This window comes from Desmodus rotundus, chromosome 4, assembly GCF_022682495.2.
Source record: "Desmodus rotundus isolate HL8 chromosome 4, HLdesRot8A.1, whole genome shotgun sequence".
Lineage (NCBI taxonomy): Eukaryota > Metazoa > Chordata > Mammalia > Chiroptera > Phyllostomidae > Desmodus > Desmodus rotundus.
Window position 1 is genome coordinate 131,136,100 of NC_071390.1, and position 18,394 is coordinate 131,154,493.

At 37.0% G+C, this 18,394-nt stretch overlaps 1 protein-coding gene across 3 annotated transcripts in view; it reads right to left on the bottom strand.

Moving 5' to 3' along the window:
* Positions 1-3,939: 3,939 nt before the first annotated feature.
* The window catches only part of CCNI (cyclin I), a 33,035-nt gene continuing 18,580 nt past the window's right edge, over positions 3,940-18,394 (bottom strand). The window contains exons 2-7 of one of the 3 annotated variants that reach the window (XM_024579332.3): positions 18,089-18,097; positions 14,610-14,738; positions 11,063-11,137; positions 10,771-10,911; positions 10,245-10,475; positions 3,940-5,505 (exon numbers count right to left, since the gene is read on the bottom strand). In XM_024579332.3, the coding sequence (XP_024435100.1) occupies positions 5,062-5,505; positions 10,245-10,475; positions 10,771-10,911; positions 11,063-11,137; positions 14,610-14,738; positions 18,089-18,097 (1,029 nt within the window). In that variant the 3' untranslated portion in view covers positions 3,940-5,061. The remainder of the gene's footprint in view (positions 5,506-10,244; positions 10,476-10,770; positions 10,912-11,062; positions 11,138-14,609; positions 14,739-18,088; positions 18,098-18,394) is intronic. The other 2 variants (XM_024579324.4, XM_045184980.2) reach the window with 2 other exon arrangements.

Below are 18,394 nucleotides of genomic sequence, written 5' to 3' on the forward strand. Positions count from 1 at the left end.
GGTAAACAGTTCTGGTATCTGAAAAACTAATGATGTTTCTACACAATACCTTTCAGTTTTGCAGATGACTTGTCTTTCCACCTGGAGACTGTAGGGTATGGCTCACTTTGAATATCCTTGTACCTGAATTCTTAAGATCACAGATTGATACCATCTGACTTGCAGAACAATCTAGCAGGCGCTGGCACCTCCACTGCTGGTGAAGAGATGGAATGTGTTAATTTGAAGATTAATTATGAGTCTAGATATCCACTCACCGCCCTTTCCAACAAGTAGCTTTATATAAATGAGAACTTTTAGTTGGCAATGGAACACCCAGGTGTGGCACAATGATTTCACATCTGGCTCAAAATCAGTTACATACTTGCAGTGCTGTACATTGAATACCATTTCAGTTCACTGAAAACTTCCCCTTCAAAATTATGGCACCTTGATAGATCAGAGGCGGCTAGAGGCTATTATATAACAAGGTTGGTCCCTGTCCCACAAAGTAAGTGTGGATGGGGGAAGGATGCAGAATAACATTCTATAAAGAGCTTGGCTCAACCACACTCTATGCACAATGCTTTTAGACCTCTGGAGCTGCAGTTCCAGTTCTCCTTGCCCTTTATTCACATCTCTCTGCCCACCTTTCCCACACCCTCCCTCTTACCAAACACCTTATATTCTATATACTGCACCAGGCCTATGTTGCTGAGGATATAGTCAAACTATGAATGGCACTTTTATTTTGTAAGCAAACTTCTAGGCTACAAAGGTAAGCCCTTTCTATGCTGAACTGCAGAAGAGATTGTAGCCCGAAGAGCAAAAGCACCCCTCCCCTCGTTGCTTTTCAGTGGTTGCTTAAGTTGCCCCCTTCACTCTGCGGTGTCCTCTTGCCCAATAAACTAAGCTGTTTCTGATTAAATGAGAAACCAGTTCACTAGGCCTATGCTTTTCTACTCCCCCACTGTGTGTAACACAATAAGGTCAACAATTCTGGCATTTTCTCTGCTCTGAAGGTTGTACTTGAAGAGTCAAGAGAAAGGGGAGAGGTTCTCATTTCATCCATAACTCAGAAGTTCCTGGAAGTAAAAAACCAGAGTTGTGAGCTCTTAAATTTCTCTATCTGGTAAAGTCATTCTTAGTTACCTCTTATTACACTTTTTCAATAATCACGAGATGTTAAAAGGAAGATTATGTCCCTGTCCTACACCTGGGTGTAATTAGTATGTCATAAAAACTACTAACCTCAGTATAGTCAGATAAAGCTTTTGTTTCAGCTCCTTGATGTAAGCTGTGCTACAAAACCCTGCACTTCATCTTTTTTGATCTAACTATTGGTCAAATCCAACTCAAATTCAAAGCATCGAGGTTTAATTTGTATGACTTTTGTTTTCTTTTGTTAGGACACCTAACTAGCCACCATCTACCCCATCCCATAGCAGATCTTGCTCATTTTCCCTCATTACCACATGTATAGGCCTCCTGTGCCTTAAGTGACATGAACTTGTAACTGCAAATAATGTTAAATATTGCCTAGCAACAAGTGTTCACTCATTCTCAAACACTAAGCCCAAACAACTCAGTTTCTCCCAGAAACTTAAAAGATGTTTCATTTTCCTATAAGCACCATCTAGTGGCCAAAGCTCAAAACAGTAACAGGTGTGGGAGAGATTCTATTAACAGTTTAAAGGCTAATTTCAAGATTTTTGAAGGCTTTAGAAGTAACAATTACATGTTAGAGAAAACTTCATGATATCAAATGTAAAGGCTACAGATTTGAGAAGAGTCAGAATCTGAACCTTGTTGAAAAGTCTTAGCTATATGGCATTGGACTCTTAACCCTCAGCTTGTTAATGTACACCAGGCATGCTGTAGCCAAGGATGGCTGTGAGAACATCTGGCATGGTACCTTTCCTTTCCAGTTAAAAATGTACAAACTACCTGAAGGATGAAGATAATAAGCTGCCACCATGTTGGCCAAGCATCAGTGACTTAATCACACTTTTTTTAAAAGATTTTATTTTTTGGAGAGAGGGGAAAGGAGAGAGAGGGAAACATCAATGTGTGGTCTCCTCTTGCGTGCCCCCTACCGGGGACGTGGCCTGCAATCCAGATATGTGCCCTGACTGGGAATCAAACCGGCAACCCTTTGGTTCACAGGCTGGCATTCAATCTACTGAGCCACACCAGCCAGGGCACTTAATTACATTTTAAGTGAAAGACCACTATGCTGCTTTGGGCAGTAATACTCAAGCACAACTTTGTTCCAGGAATTCACAATAAGTAGTTTGAAAATACAGGTATGCAGAGTGTATGGGACACACATACATGTTGGTTCTGATAAAAGTATTTCTTTGGGTGGGGGGGCAGATACCAATGTCTTAAGTCCCTCAAAAGTGGGAATGGAGGCTCAGATTCTCCTATCAGCTTGGCTGAGTGAAGAGCTACATTCTAGCTTCCTTCAGAGCCAAAGGCAGGCATAGTTTCAGGAACATTTCTGATAAATCAATTATATCTGACATTTGGAGACACTCCCTTTTTCTCCCCTTTCCACACTAAATGAAGACACCGCCTGTAGAGTTCTCCACAGAAAACCAACCTCATTCCATTCCTGCAGAGTGAAGTACACATTCAGCCTCTCCTAGTCTGATCTTCAAGAGATAGAGCATGCACATTCACTTTCTCTGAATGGAGGATGAGCGAGTAATTTAGGCTCCTCAAGTTTATTCCGTTGCCTGTGTGTAGACTTCATGAAATGTTGGTTTTTCTAACCACCAGGCGGCACCAGACACTTACGATCCCTAAAGGTCAAGTTTCCAAATCTTGGAAGAGAATAATTTATGATGTGATGCCCAGATTTAAGTAACTTGGGATAGGCTAATGACAATAATTTCAGGTAAAACAGGATCTAATTTATCAGCAGGAATGTTCTTAATGAAAATTCCACACTTTTCAAGAATATTGTGCTTTTTGTCTCAATCCATTAATTCAGACCCCTCAGCCAAAATTCTCCAAGAGCCCAGGTTTATGGGACAGTGCTTAAGATGATCTGGTCTCCAAAGTACTATCATTTAATTTAATTGGTTAAATAAGCTTTGAGGCTTAATGGCTATCAGCCCAACCGTCCCACTTCAGTTACCCATGAAAACAATACTATGTTCCAAACTGATTAGCAATTTTTTATAAGATTAGGAAACCTCAAGATCAAGTAAATTTTCCTGTCACTCTAACTTTTGTTCAATGTAGCTACTGAACTACAAATTAAATGTTCTGAATCTAGACTCAATTTTATCACTAGCTTTTTACATAACAAAAATGTTACTCATCTGTTAAGTGGAGGTGGGGGGAATTGAAGTGCCATTTACTTTACGGAAATGGTGAATATGTACTTGTAAATTTCTTGAAGCTCCCGCAGTTAAGGAGAATTAAGAAAGGGAACCAGAGGAAAAGTAGGAAAAATGGGTTATTTTAATGTATACCTACAAAGCCATTCTCCTGCTATCTTCACCCATCTTCACTCCTCCCTTAGCTGCATATAAATACAAGTTTTTGCTTTGATTGGACTGTAAAGTCTTTAGTAGGTAGGTAGTAACCCTACCACAAAAATTTCAAGAAAGTCAGATGTTGACCTGAGAATACTCTTCCACTGCTAAAATGGAACAAAATTAATAGATTAAATTGCCATATATCTAGATGTGCATCTGTGCCTGCCCTCAAAGTTCCATTAAGATGAGAATTTACTGTGTGCAAGGTCCACAGTCCACCAGTGAGAAAAATACATAAAAGAAAACTACTTTGTCAAAAACCTACATCCTTCATATTTAAATCCCATTTCCTTCATGTTTTATTTCCTGTAAAGCATATTCTTAGTATTTTAACTTTTTCCAGTTTAGATAACAATGCCTAAGCAATCAGGAACTTGCACTTCTTCACAAGCAGAAAGAAGAGACACAGCAGGGTTAAGGGCAACGTTTATTGCTACCAGAGGCTTTTATCATCAGTACATGGTTGGTTCTGACTGCAATACCTTCTTCAGACTGCACAGGGAGCTCAGATTCCAGAAGTCATTAAGAGAAACAGGTGGGTTTGGGAGGCAAGAGAGAGTAACTTTCATCGAGAAAATACTAATAGCTTAACTACATAAAACTAGGGTACTGAACTTAAGTTATTACATGTTACAGACCCAAATCATAGAGCTGTCGCAACATCTAAATGGTCTCTCCTACTGATTATAAAGTGAAAAAGAGTTGATCAGTAACCAAAAAATATATATAAATTTTAGTTACTACATTTTTCTTTGGTGAGCACCTGGACATATTTATCACAAATTTCTTATGCAAATGCCAAAAATGCTTTCAACAAATCTAACAGTGTCCTAATTACATGCCACTATTAAGCTTCAGTTTAAGATAATCAAAAATAATAATTTTGTTTCCAGATCCCAGAAATGGAAATGAGACAAACACAAACACCAACATGGTAATGTGAGTCCTTTTTCAATTACCACTTCTGATTTCCATGGGGCAATTTTGAAGTAAATTTGAATTTAAATCATGGATTAAACATGGCTGTCAAGCTGAAATAATTTGTTTCTAAATTGCTAAAAAATTATTTTGAGGATTTCCTACTCAGTGGAAGTCAGGCTACAGATCAACATGCATAAAATTCATTAAGTGTCAATAAAAAAGCAAGCAAAAGCAAGAGGAAAATTAAGTCCTGACACTGGTGATAGGGCTTGCTAGCTATGAATTTTGCAACGTTGAAAACACTGAATGTCAATTTTTGACATGGGGGCAACCTACATTACATTTAACAGAATGAAGGGTGAAACTGACAAATACTACAAAGAAATTTTTTACTTAAAATTGTTGGATCTTTTCAATTTTATACTTTTTTGGTCTTTAAGTGCTTAAATAATGTTGAATTTTAATTAACCACAATAACATTGTTTTTCTTCCTGGCTCACTTCAAATCAGCCTGATTAGGTATACACCTTTATATAGCCTGCCCTGGTTTTCCATGTTCCTGTTCCCAGAGGAGTATACCTCAGTTTGCACTTAAAGGTAACACCTGAAACTACATGACAGACACAGGCTGCAAAGGTGGACAAGGGGAAACATGTCCCTCTTGCCTTGATAAATCTGTGCCACACACAGAACCCACATTTTCTGAAGCATTATCTTCATTATAGAGCCGTTTGATTCCATCATAGAAGTCATCCACTTCCATTTCCTCTACTTTGCGTTTAGCAGAGGCATGCTTGCACCCGTTGGCAGCTGGGAGATGATGATAGAAGGCTGCTGTACCTCTGACTGGCACTTCTGGTTTGCTGTTGTCCTTGGAGAAATCTGGGCCTGGGACAGAGGAGGAATGTAATCTGAACACTCCTTTGTCACAGGGCACCAGGGTGTGCTTGAGGGGACGGTAGACATAAACGGAATTTAGAGGCAGGGAAGACTGCAGAGTAGAAAGGTGATGTGCCACAAGCTCCCGACAGTGGATCAACTGGGAGCTATCCATCTGGGACAAGGATTTAAAAGAAAAAAAAAAAAAGTTGGTGATTTAATTACTGTAGGCTGCTCTATCATCTTTGCTGGCTACTTTTCTACCCTGTGCACCCTTTGTACCCTGAGTCCTTTCCTTGCCCCCTTATCTTCTAAACTCAAACTCATCTATTTCTCTAGCCTATCCATCATCTTAGGAATTAGGTCCAAATCTGTATTTCTAATATAAATCTCTTTGGAATTTAAATGCTGCATTTGCTGAACATCTTCATGAAAGCAGAAACAATTCTCTTCTGTTCAGTGTTATATACCCAACATTTGTTTTGTTCAGTCTATTCCCCGAGTAGAAGGACCTTCACCCTACCCTCTTTGTCTCTTCTAATCTCTTCAGTGAAGACCAACATACACACAGAATTCATTAACAATTTAAGAAAGAAACTAGAGGCAAGAAAAAATTTAAATGGAAAAGGCGTTCTGGCCTTTAGAATAATTTAAATATCTTGTTTTGTTACACAGCGTGAACTTCTGACAAGTCATATTTTTATAGAGAACAGCTTGATAATACTAGGAAGAAATGCTTTTGTTTAACTTCAAAGATTCACTAATTCTTTCTATCCTTTAGGACAGTTCAAATTATCAGTCCTTTCTGATGCCACCCTTGTCTCTCTCCAGCCTCCTTCCTACACACCCAAATTCTAGAACCATTTGTTTCTATAGCAACCTGTCATCAAACTTAACCACACAATAGATTATGCTGTTTTAGCATAATCTATTTAATCATTCAGGCTTCTCCATTATAGAGTACAAGATCCCAAGAGGTAGGCATTATATCATATTCATTTTTATTCCTTAAATTTCTAGCATAGAAGGCCTTCAAAATCTCACCTCTGCCAAACAATCTAATTAGTTTCTTGGCCCTCCTTTCTTTGTAATTATAGCTATAGTGAAAACCAGTCTTCCTCTAGCAACATGTATTTCTCCCCTATTCAAATTTCTTTAGTGGCACCCCAATACCTACAAGCAGTAAGTTAATCTCTTTAGCTTGGTATTAATAAAGCTTTCCACAATCTAACCCCAAACTTCTTTTCCAGCCTTATTTCCTAGCATATCCCAATTTGTGCTCTACATTCCTGCCAAATGGGCCTGCTCTCTATTTATATACAAATCTCGTCCTTGTTTACTTTACCCTTTCTGACCCTGTTTCTACCTGTTGAAATTATGTTACCTAACCTATTACCTTCCATGTCTGGCTAATTTACCACCACCCTCCTGGAAGACTACCTTGATTGATCACTTTCCAGCCTTGTGTATATCACAAGCATTTTTGGACATTTCTCAACCCAGTCTTATTCCTACCCATAACAACCTGCAACACACGCACATGACTGTTTGCAATACCACAGGAAAACTAAAGGAAAACAGCATACTCTGCAAGCACACATTTTGTCATAAATTGTATTTATCTCTAAATACAGGGTCCGGCAGAAATAACACCCCCCCTTTTATTACAGTATCTTTTATTACAAAATCATAAGCATGCAATTCTTAACGTAACTATCACATTCAAGCACAACATACGACATTTTAGGTGAAATGATCAAATTAAAATTGTAAGTTATTTCACCCATAGTATTACCCTACCAACCACACTCAAGCAGGCCGCCTTCTGCCGGAGCGTGTATATTCATTACTTGTTACCCAGGAAAACAGTGGAACAAAGCACACAGAAGAGACGGGATTTCAAAATTTTCTAAGACAATTGAATACCCTTGGCCAGTACTTCAAAAGCCTTGGAAAGAAATGAAAGAAATTGGGAAGTGAATAAAGGCTATAGTGTAAAAACTATTTCTAAAAAGTTAAGTCCCTAGTTTAATAAACTGTGCTTTAGCAAATAAGTGATACCTAGTGGCCTAGAAAAGTAAAAGTACAAATATTCTACTGCCTTGGTCATTAGGCATAATATCACAGCAAAATTCTGAAAGAAGGTGAATTTCAAGTAAAAGGAAGACTATTTAAGTCACTATAATCTTTCTCTGTGAAAAAAATAATAAGGTTGTTATATTTTAGAGGTGAGGACTAGCAAAAAATGGTAGCACTAGAAAGACATTAGAGATTAAATGGTGTAAGTTTACAGGGCAGACATACAAACAGGTTACTGCTAGAAAGAGGGAAAAAATAGCATGACGTAAGTGATAGGTTCAGACAGACCCAGGTTCACTGGACAGCACAAAGCACTAAAAACCCTACCGCAATAGTCTGACCATAGGCACCTTCAGGAAGAACCAGAAGACTCTGGTAAAATGGGTCTACTTCTTTAACGCACTAATTTTAAACTATACCACAGCAGGGAACCTCTACCTTGACTACTGCCTGGCTAGTGACAAGGGAGACAACCACAGTATTCTGGGTAGAGTTTAAAACTTCCTAAGATTATCAAGGGGGAGGGGCACATCAGTCAGAAAAAGGAGGATATTGAGTACAGCCACAGAATTAGAGCAGCAAGAGAAAGGGTAAGAGAAAAGGGTTTAGTCATCCCAGAATGGTGGCCAACAGGTAGCGTAAGAGCCAACAGGGGTGGGGGAACTAGGAGGGACAAGAGGAAGCTTGCCTTTCAAACCAGGGAATACTCACTGCATTTTGAAGTCCAGGGGGAACAGAGACAGAGCTAGTGACAGTGGTCCCCACACAGAATAAGATGTCTGACAGACCACTGGCAGTCCTCTCAAACCAAGACAATGGGAAACATGTCAGAAGTAATTCTGGCATGATCTCACCAATCTGATGCAAGAATTTCCTATACTAGAATCAGAAATCTAGGAGGAATACCTGATATTACTATGGCCTTGTCACAGGTCTAATCACAAGATTTTAGACCTAATGTTCCTACCTAAAAAGTGGGTGAACTCAGCAAAAACAGAACTGAGTCTTGAAGGATCAGAAACCATCAGGTTTGGGACACAAGGGTGGAACAAAATGCTTTCTAAGAAGGTTCCTTCAATTCCAAGTTTATAATGCTTCTCCAGTAAAGGGGGAAACAAGTTTCCGTGAACACTTTCTTCTTCTAGAACCAGAAGACTTATGAAAGAGAATAAGCAGATTCTCCAGTGTTTTTCAGTAGACAACAAGGTCTCAAAGCTACAGAATACACATGCTCCTCACAGCATTCTTATTACTTATGCTTCAAAGTCTGTTCTTTCTCTGTGATGATAACACTTCAAATAGTAAATTTTCTGTGGCATTTAGAGATATGTCATTTGTTCCAACACACACACACACACACACACACATACATACACACACACACAACATAGGAGGTTATCTATTAATGGCCCCCACTTCCAGTCTAACATAATGTAATGACTAATATTCAACTACATTTTTCCAACATTCTAGGTAGGCAAAATAAATTTTCTGTGCCACACTATTCAAGTATATGGTGGTTTATGACAGTTTCTCAAAATTCCCATGAAATAGCATCTTACTCCTAAGATTTATTTTCATTACAGGATTTATTTCAATGGAAAATAGACACTTCTCAATTATTTCCATCTAACATATGCTGTGTTACATTAACATCACATGTCCCAGGGATGTAGAACTGAGCCACGCTAAGAACAGTGGAACAAAACACAAAAGAGAGGGATGGTACTCTGGTTAATATGTTGCTCTGATTATTATCCTTTTTATAAAAAGATTCTCAGCCTTTCTCTGCTCACAAACTAGGTCCTAGAGCCTGAAATTCTCACAGCTAAGAGGTAGCACTAAGGTACTAACTTTTATAGTTCACATCCATAAGATCACCAGTTACAACCATCTTATACAGAACACCAAATTAAAGCATTATTTTCTTGTTTTTCTTTTATAGTATTCTTGTATAAATTTTATTAATTCAGTAACTGCAGCTCTTCGTTAAAATTAGTTTTTTTATTAAAAAATGTTTTCAAGTTCAAAATTTAAGCCTCTTCTCTAAATAAAATCCAATAAAACAAATCAGAATAACTACTGCCAAATGAGAATAGGGACATATAAGGAGAAAGCAAGTTCATAAGTCTTTTATGGATTCAGTTGGCAGAGGAGTAAGGTTTGCAGATCTAAACTTGTAAATTCTATTTGGTGACATGAATAGAACTGACACAAATTCTCTCAAAGTACTTGCTAACATATGGCACTATTACTAACTTTACATTGGAATGAGAATTTTCTCCACTAAACCCTTACATTTTATATAAACAGTTGATAAGTTATGGACTAATCTCAGGCAATAATAGGAACTACCAGGACAAAACCTCTTTCAGAAAGTCAGCTTTCTACTCGCCAAACTCTGATACAAATACTTCACTTCCTAGCCAACACTAAATCATGTGCTTGTCTAAAAAGCAACTTGTTACAATTTGTTTTTGACATAAAATGAGTGAAGTACTATAATGAAAGCTACAAATGCAGCAGGGAAGGTTCTTCATACAAAACTAAAGGAGAATATATTATTGAAAATCGTATTAAATCTTTCAAGATTCTTAATGATTTTAAGTAATCCAGAAGGGTTGAAAGGAATCAAGAAAATACTATACAAACTTTACAGGAGAAAAAAAAGACTACCTTTAAAATTTAAAGTGTAAATTACTTCACCCCTGTCTACTAAAAATGGTTTGCCATTATAAGATTAGAAATGTCTCTTAGTTTTATAACCATTTGGCAACCCTATTTATCAGAGTAAGAAATATACTTAAAAGGAACACTAGTTAGACTGACACCTACCTGTGCTTTCTGAAGCAGTTCAATTGTAAGGGGAAGCCAATCGGGAATGAGTTTCTCCATTTCCAAACTGACCATGGCCAGAGCAAGCATGGATCCTTTGAATTGCAGAAACTGGTTGCAGGCCATACAGTGAAGTAGTTGCTTGGTTAGGATTGCCAAATGTTGAGACGGGCTCAGTTTGGGCCAACTGAAAAGTAACTGAGGCCTAGTTGACACGGCAATGGCATGGAACTGGAAAAAAAAAAAAAAATCACAAGATCATTCTAGTTTTACTTAAATGTCTACATACATTAGGTACAGAAACTGATGAAACCGAGTATTACCCAATGCTTAATTTTTTTAAGTTTGAAATTTTAACTTCAGTGATTTAACATATATCCTAATTTCTAATTTTTCCTTGGCTAATAGCAGTAAGTTCCCTTTTCATAAAAATCATAATAAAACAAATGGGCAGGGAATCTACTTCTCTTATTGAAAGAGGACTACACATTCAAATGAAAAATTAAAAGACTTTAGTTATATTTACAATGTGAAGAAAATCCAATGGTGTGGCTGTGTGAAGGTCCCAATTCAACTTATCCAGAATAATTCTCTCCATCCTCAGAATTTCAGATGAAGAACATCCACAGAAACTGTCTCTTGCCAATACCTTCAGTACTGGAATTCTCTATCCAAAGAAAAGGGAACAACAGGACAGGGAGAAGAGGACATAAAAAATTTCATTTCAATTTTTGTTTTGGTAAACAAAGAGCAAGTGAGTAAATGGAGAGAAATATTAAAAAAAGAGACATAACTAATCTTTAAAGAAAAATATTTACCTCGTCTTCCTCAACAGTCTTGGCGGCTAGGAAAAAACAGCTGATTGCAATACAACTCAAGTATTTTGGATGGGCCTAAAATTTTGAAGAGGGAAAAAGTAACTTCAGTGATTCTTCAGAAATTATGAGTTTATTTTTAAAAACTAGATATGCACATGAGACAAGTATGCAAACTTTTGATGGAATGCAATTTGATTCCTACCCATTGCTTTCTAAAATCAGAGTTAACTTTTAATTTCAATTCCCCTACCCATATGATATTCTGTAGAAACACTAGGATTATTTCCATGGCTGGAAGTTCAACCAATGCTAGCCAAAATTCATTTCTATCCAGCACAAAAGAGTTTTAATCTAGAAGACAATTTTTAATTTAATAAATACAATTCTCCAAATTAAAAATATGTATTTGTGTGTATTTTTTAAGCTAGTTTTAGGCTATTTACTTAATAAAATCAACATATTAAGTGTTAGGGGAATTAAGTAGGAGATAATATCAAAAGGCTATTAATATAGTTCAAATGCTTTAAAAAATTAGAGGACAGCAGATGAGTAGAAATTTTCTAATTAATATCTACACACACAAAATTATATATTCAAGTTTCATGGTAAGAGTGAAAGGCTCCTAAATATATACAGAATCAATGAGTGGATTAAAAATAAAAGTTCTTGGGTTTGACACCCATACTATTGATCGAATTTGCCTGTTTTCATTATCTATAATAAAGTTGGTCCACTTTCTACCTTACTGGTAGAATAAGGGTTTGTCAATTCAGTATCAGAATCTAGTTTTAAATAACCAAAACAATTTAGTCCTACCATATTGAATGACACAGAGGTCAGTGATATAACACAAAGAAAACTTGCATCAACATGTATTTTATACTTAAATATTACATTCATTCCTGTGAGATTGGGGAAGCCTTCTGATGACCAGAATATAGCCCTGATTAATTAACTTATTTAATAAACATGCCAATGATCATTGCTTCAGTACAAGTGGCATACTGTCCAGGAATCTTAGAATCCTCTGCTTGTATGACATAATAAAAGCTAGTTCAATACTATCAATATTTTAAATAATCATTAATACAAATCAATTAATAGAATTCAGAAAGTACTTCCAAAATACTGTCATCTCTATCACATCTTCTTTCTACAGGTGAGAAAATAATCTCACAGGTGAAGGGACACCACACAAGTGATCTAGAAAGTGACTCAGGCCTTACTGATAAGGTAGTTTTCCAGCTCCCTTACTTCTCCATGTATACAACATATCAAACCCACATCCATGAGTTAATCAGAGTTCATTACAAAGAAAAGAATCCAACAGTTAACTCTGGGTAGGCAATGCAACCCCTGAATCAAGGGCACCAGTAATAAATTTAGTAATAAAAAGAATCCCAGCAGCTTAAACAAACAGTAGTTCTCAGACCTGGCTATACGTCAGGATGTATTCTTTAAATATAAGCAAATTACCAGAGATTCAGAATCAGTAAGTCTGGGAGGGGTCAGGATCCAGGTCCACACTTTTAAAGAGCTTCAGAGCACTTTACTCTGCACAGCTAGGATTAAGGCTCCTCATTATTATACCCTTTTACAGTGTACTTTAAGTGCCTTTATTTAAACTATGAATACATTTTAGATTGTTTCAATATAGACTGACCATCTCTAAACAATAGTATCTGATGCTATTAACATAATAGGACCCATTAAATAAGAAATATGAAAAATTGAGATTATCCTTGGCAAATTCTCTAATTGTTTTAGCTACTTGCCCAAGTCTGTTTAAAATTACACTTGATCTTAGCCAAAAGGCCAAGAAACAATGTTTAAAATGTTTAATAAGGTCAATAATAATCTTTTCTCTAACAGAAGCTACAGTAAGTTCACAAATAATTTCTGAAGAATATACAACCCAAGAAAGGACAGTAACCTTAAACACGTCTTTGTCTGTGAAAGGGAGGTTAGTTGTTGTAGGGGGTAAGGGTGGAGGGATAGGGGACTTGATACTGAGATAGAAGTAGGCATTTCAGATGACCCAGACTTCAGGCAATTGGTATCAATATAACTTTTTAAGTTTTGGGTTTTTTTTAAAGTCTCTTAAGAGTATAAGTTTAAAACATAAAAAGATAACTGAACAGCCATCCAAATTCTATGGCTTCTATTTTTTTATATCTAATAAGAAAGTGCCCTCTGTATTAAATTCATAGTTCCCCCAGGTTACATATTTTTAGGCATACAAATAGCAACAACTGAAGTGCTTTTTTACTTTTTCATGCCTTGCCATTAAATAAATACTAACTTTCTGCTTTCAATCTGTTGAGGGCCCACTATGACTGATTTTGCATAATATAACCAGAGATATACCATTAGGCACAATGTAAAACTTACATACACATTTTTTAATCCTCACGTAAGGATGTTTATTGATTTTACAAAGAGAACATGGGGATACAGAGAGAAAGACACATTGATCAGTTGCCTCCTATACGCACCCCATCCAGGGATCCAACCCACAACCTAAGTATACACACTGACTGGGATCGAATTTGCAATGTTTTGATGCACAGGATGGCACTCCAACTGAGCCACCCAGCCAGAGCTCACTCATACATTTGTATGCTGCCATTCAACAAAAACACACCAAGTTATTTTACAACAATTTGGTTCATCTTGTTGTGCTCCAAATGTATACCTCTAGAAAGCATATATGGTTCAGAAAAACAAACACTATTTCATAAACAAAAAATGGAGAAAAATTTGCAAAAGGCACATTAGTATACCAATGTGTTAAATAAAAGATGACTAAACATTCTGTCAGTACTATATAACATTAAAAGCAGACCAAAAATTTCATAGGTTAAATATGTTAGAAATACTCATAGCAAAAAAATTACAGAATATATACCCTGACTGATGTGGCTCGGTTCATTGGGTGTCATTGGCCAGTTCAATTCCCAGTGAGGGCACACGTCTGGGTTCCAGGTTCAGTGTCCAGTTGGGGTAAGCACGAGAAGCGATCGATCAATGTTTCTCTCGTACATTGATGTCTGTCTCTCTTGCTCCCTCCCTTCCGATTTTAAAATAAATAAAATCGGTGGATTTTATTTATTTTAAGAGAGAGGGGAAGGGAGGGACAGAGAGAGGGGAGGGAAATATCAATGTGCGAGAGAAACATTGACTGACTGCCTCTTGTACGCTCCCACCCGGGGACCTGACCTACAACCCAGGCATGTGCCCTCACCAGAATCAAACCAACAACTTTTCATTTTGGGGGACAATGTCCAACCCACTGAGCTATACCAGTCAGAGCTAATAATAAATAAAATCTTTTAAATAAAATTTACAGAATACAAGTAGAAACACTTCTGAAAATTTAAAGCTATAGAACACATCTTATCTCTTACAGGTACACAAATCATGTCCATGAAGATTTTCCCATTCCTTTCCAGCTTATAGAATGTTTACTAATATCCCTAGTTTAGAATATAAACCCTAGAATATAAACAAGAGTCTGGGTTCAAGTGTGTCTAAAGAAATTAATTACCTTTACAGTGGCTAAAAATCTGTCCAAAAGACTGCTAGCCAGAGCAAATGTTTCTGGGTAAAGGTTGAATTGGTACTTGAGTTTGGCCAGCCACTGAATCACTTCATCTCTCTGGGATGCAGAAACATTCTGTATGGGAACAATTAAAAGATAAAAATTAAAATAAAAGAAAACAAGTTTCAAGTTATCATCAAGAATATGTTTAGAATTCTCTCCTTTAAAAGGTTACCTAATACTATGGAATAGGGTTTGTATGTTAAAAAATGTCCTTTTTTAATGTTTTTGAGTTTATTTAAAATCTAGCAAATGAGATAAATGAAGATAAAACTTTAGGGAGAGGCTTTAGTAACCTCTGGCCAAGATGGAGACATAGGTAGACACACTTCGCCTCCTTGCAAACATAAGAAGGATCACAACTAATCTCAAAATAAAAAACCGAAAATGCAGACAACTGTAATGGAACAACAATAAAACAATTTAAAAAAAACCCCAGAACTGCCAGAAAATCAAACTGTAATAAAGTCCGACAACCAAGGAGTTAAAGAAGAAATATTCATCCAAATAGGTAGGAGGGGCAAAGAGGACAGGCCATGTGGTGGCAGTGAAGTGCGGCAGACAAAAACCTAGAAACTGGGAAGGACACCTGGGGAACCAGCGTTCCCAGCCCCAGGCCAGACCACACAGTCCTGGGTTCCAGCTTTGGGAAAATAAAGCCTCATAACTTCTGGCTGTAAAAACCAGTGGGGATTAGGGTGGCGGAAGAAACTGCCAGTTTCTCAGGAGACTCAGTGTAAAGGACCAGCACAGTCCTAGAACATACACAAACACACCCACTCTGCTATTTAGCACCAGAGCAGCCACTAGAAGGGTGTCAATTGCTTATAAAAAGTGGGGGAAGTGACTGGAAAGGGGGCAACAGCTGAGCAAGCAGCATTGTTCCCTCTCCAACCCCTCCCCCACATACAGCACCACAAAGCAGCCTGCGCCCAGGTGAATACCTAAGGCTCCGCCCCTTACAAAAAAAAATGTAGTTCTACTTAAGACACAGAAATATACACAGGGAGGCTGCTAAATTGAGGAGAAAAATATGGCCCAAATGAAAGAAGAGATCAAAATTCCAGAAAAAGAACTAGGCAAAATAGAGATAGACAAACTATCAAGTCAGAGTTCAAAACACTGGTGACAGGAATGCTCAGAGAACTCATTGAATACAACACACTAAAGGGAAGGAAGCGGGGTTCAAATCAACAATTTTGAACATAAAGGAGAAATGAATACTCAACTAGTACAGAATGAAGAAACAAGAATTCAGAAAAAATGAGGAGAGAGTAAGACAACTCTGGGACATCTCCAAAACGGCCAACATCCACATCATAGGGACTCCAGAAGGAAAAGAGGAAGAACAAGAAATTGAAAACTTATTTGAAATAATGAAAGAAAACTTCCCTCATTTGGCAAAGTAAATAGATATACAAATCCCGGAAGCACACAGAGTCCCAAACAAGTTGGACCCAAAGAGGGTCATACCAAAGCACATCATAATTAAAATGCCAAAGGTTAAAGATAGAGAATCTCAAAAGCAACAAGAGAAAAGAACACAGTTACCTACAAAGGAGTTCCCAGAAGGCTATCAGCTGATTTCTCAAAAGAAACTTTGCAGGCAAGAAGGGACTAGCAAGAAGTATCCAAAGTGATGAAAAGCAAGGACCTACAACCAAGATTACTCTATCCAGCAAAGCTATCATGTAGAATGGAAAGGCAGATAAAGTGCTTCCCAGACCAGGTAAAGCTACAAGAGTTCACCATCATCAAGCCCTTATTATATGACTTATTTAAAAAAAAGAAGATGATTAAAATTACGAACAGTAAAATGTCCTATCAACAACTGAATCTAAAACAAAACAAAACTAAGCAAACAACTAGAACACGAAGAGAATCACAGAAATGTACATCACATGGAGGGTTATCAGCGGGTAGGGAAGGAGGGAGAATGGGGGAAAAGATACAGGGATTAAGAAACATAATTGGTAGATACAAAATATACTGGGGGGTGTTAAGAATAGTATAGGAAATGGAGAAGCCAAAGAACATATATGCATGATCCATGGACGTGAACAGAGAGGGGATGGCTGGAGGGAAGGGGGGCACAAGGGAAAAAATTGGAACTATAATAGCATAATCAGTAAAATATACTGAAAAAAGCATTAGGGAGTAGGGTATAGGGGGACTACATGGTGATGGAAAAACAAATACAATAAAGTTTACATTTAAAAAAAATAAAGTAAGAACAACTCCTCCAAAAAATATCTGTATGTACTGGTTATAGCATTTAACATCAATGTCTAATATTACCATTCTTTACTAAATAAAATTTTCACTATGTCACCTCACCATCTATACTTTAATTAAGTTGAAGTGTTCAGGTAACATAACATCTTAAAGTTTAAGTAACACTGTTATCAATTGGCAGTAATTTTGGAATTTAGTTTTTCCAATTCTTAAAAATAAGAAAATATGGTGAATTTCTAAGACAGCAAATAGGCATTAAACTATCTTAGGAAATATAAGTAGACTATAATAACAGAATGATAGCCTATGAAAAGCAAAGCTAAAGTCAACAGGAATAAATAAAAGATATGAGGGACAACAGACAAATTACACATTGAAAAATGATTAAAGAATACTAACGGGGAAATTCACCTGACTTAATTACCACTGGAGAGATTACTACGCAAAACCAAAACATATTGTTTTAATCCTCCTACATATTATTTTTAACTGCTGAATACAGGCTTAATTTTTAGAAGGTACACACTTTAAAACAGTAATGATTTAGATACCTTTATTCTCGAGTTTTGCAGGTACCATAAAATAAAACAAAACTAATTTAACAATACTTAATCTAATAATAAATAAAACACATGTATATGAGTACTACTTCTGCCAGGTAAACACCTCAAAGTACAGAAATGACTCTGTGATTAGTAGAAAAGAGTATTTTCAGTAAGGATGGATTCCAAACAAGTAAAAGTGTAATCCAAGCTCTGCACTCAGAACCATTTTTTATGGAAAACTCTTTAAAAACATATTACTTAGCCCTGGCTGGTGTGGCTCAGTGGATTGAGTGCTGGCCTATGAACCAAAGGGTCACCAGTTCGATTCCCAGTCAGGGCACATGCTTGGGTTGTGGGCCAGGTCCCCACTAGGGGGCACGTGAGAGGCAACCACACACTGAAGTTTCTCTCCCTCCCTTCCCCTCTCAAAAAAAAAAAAAAAAAAATCAATAAAAGTCTTTTAAAAATTAAAAATAAAAATTGTTACTTGTATTATTCCTCAGAAAGCACAGAGACCATAGCTTAAAACTTTTTCCTGATCAATCAGGGTCAACTATCAAAAGGGAGGGGCATTAAGAGTTATGAAAACATGAAGCGCTGTGTATCTTGACAAGGTGTCTCCTCAAACAGGTATTTCAGCTGCACTTTCTTCTCCTTCCTTTCAGATTCCTTTAGTATTATAAGGAATACATGATTTGGTGCATATTATCATCTCAGCCATTCCACTGGCTAATTTTATTCTGGCTCTGTTTTCTGTCACTTTTCAGCTTTGGCATTACAAAGTAAACTGTTTCTCTGTGTTGGCCAAATCAAAATATAATTGTTACATCTAGCTCTAAACTCAGTTAAACTCAGCTATAACTGAGTTTAGAAGATTAATCACCATACATCCACCTTCTGATCAATTTGTCAAGTAAGGCCTGATCTTAGAATACTGCACAATTAATACTG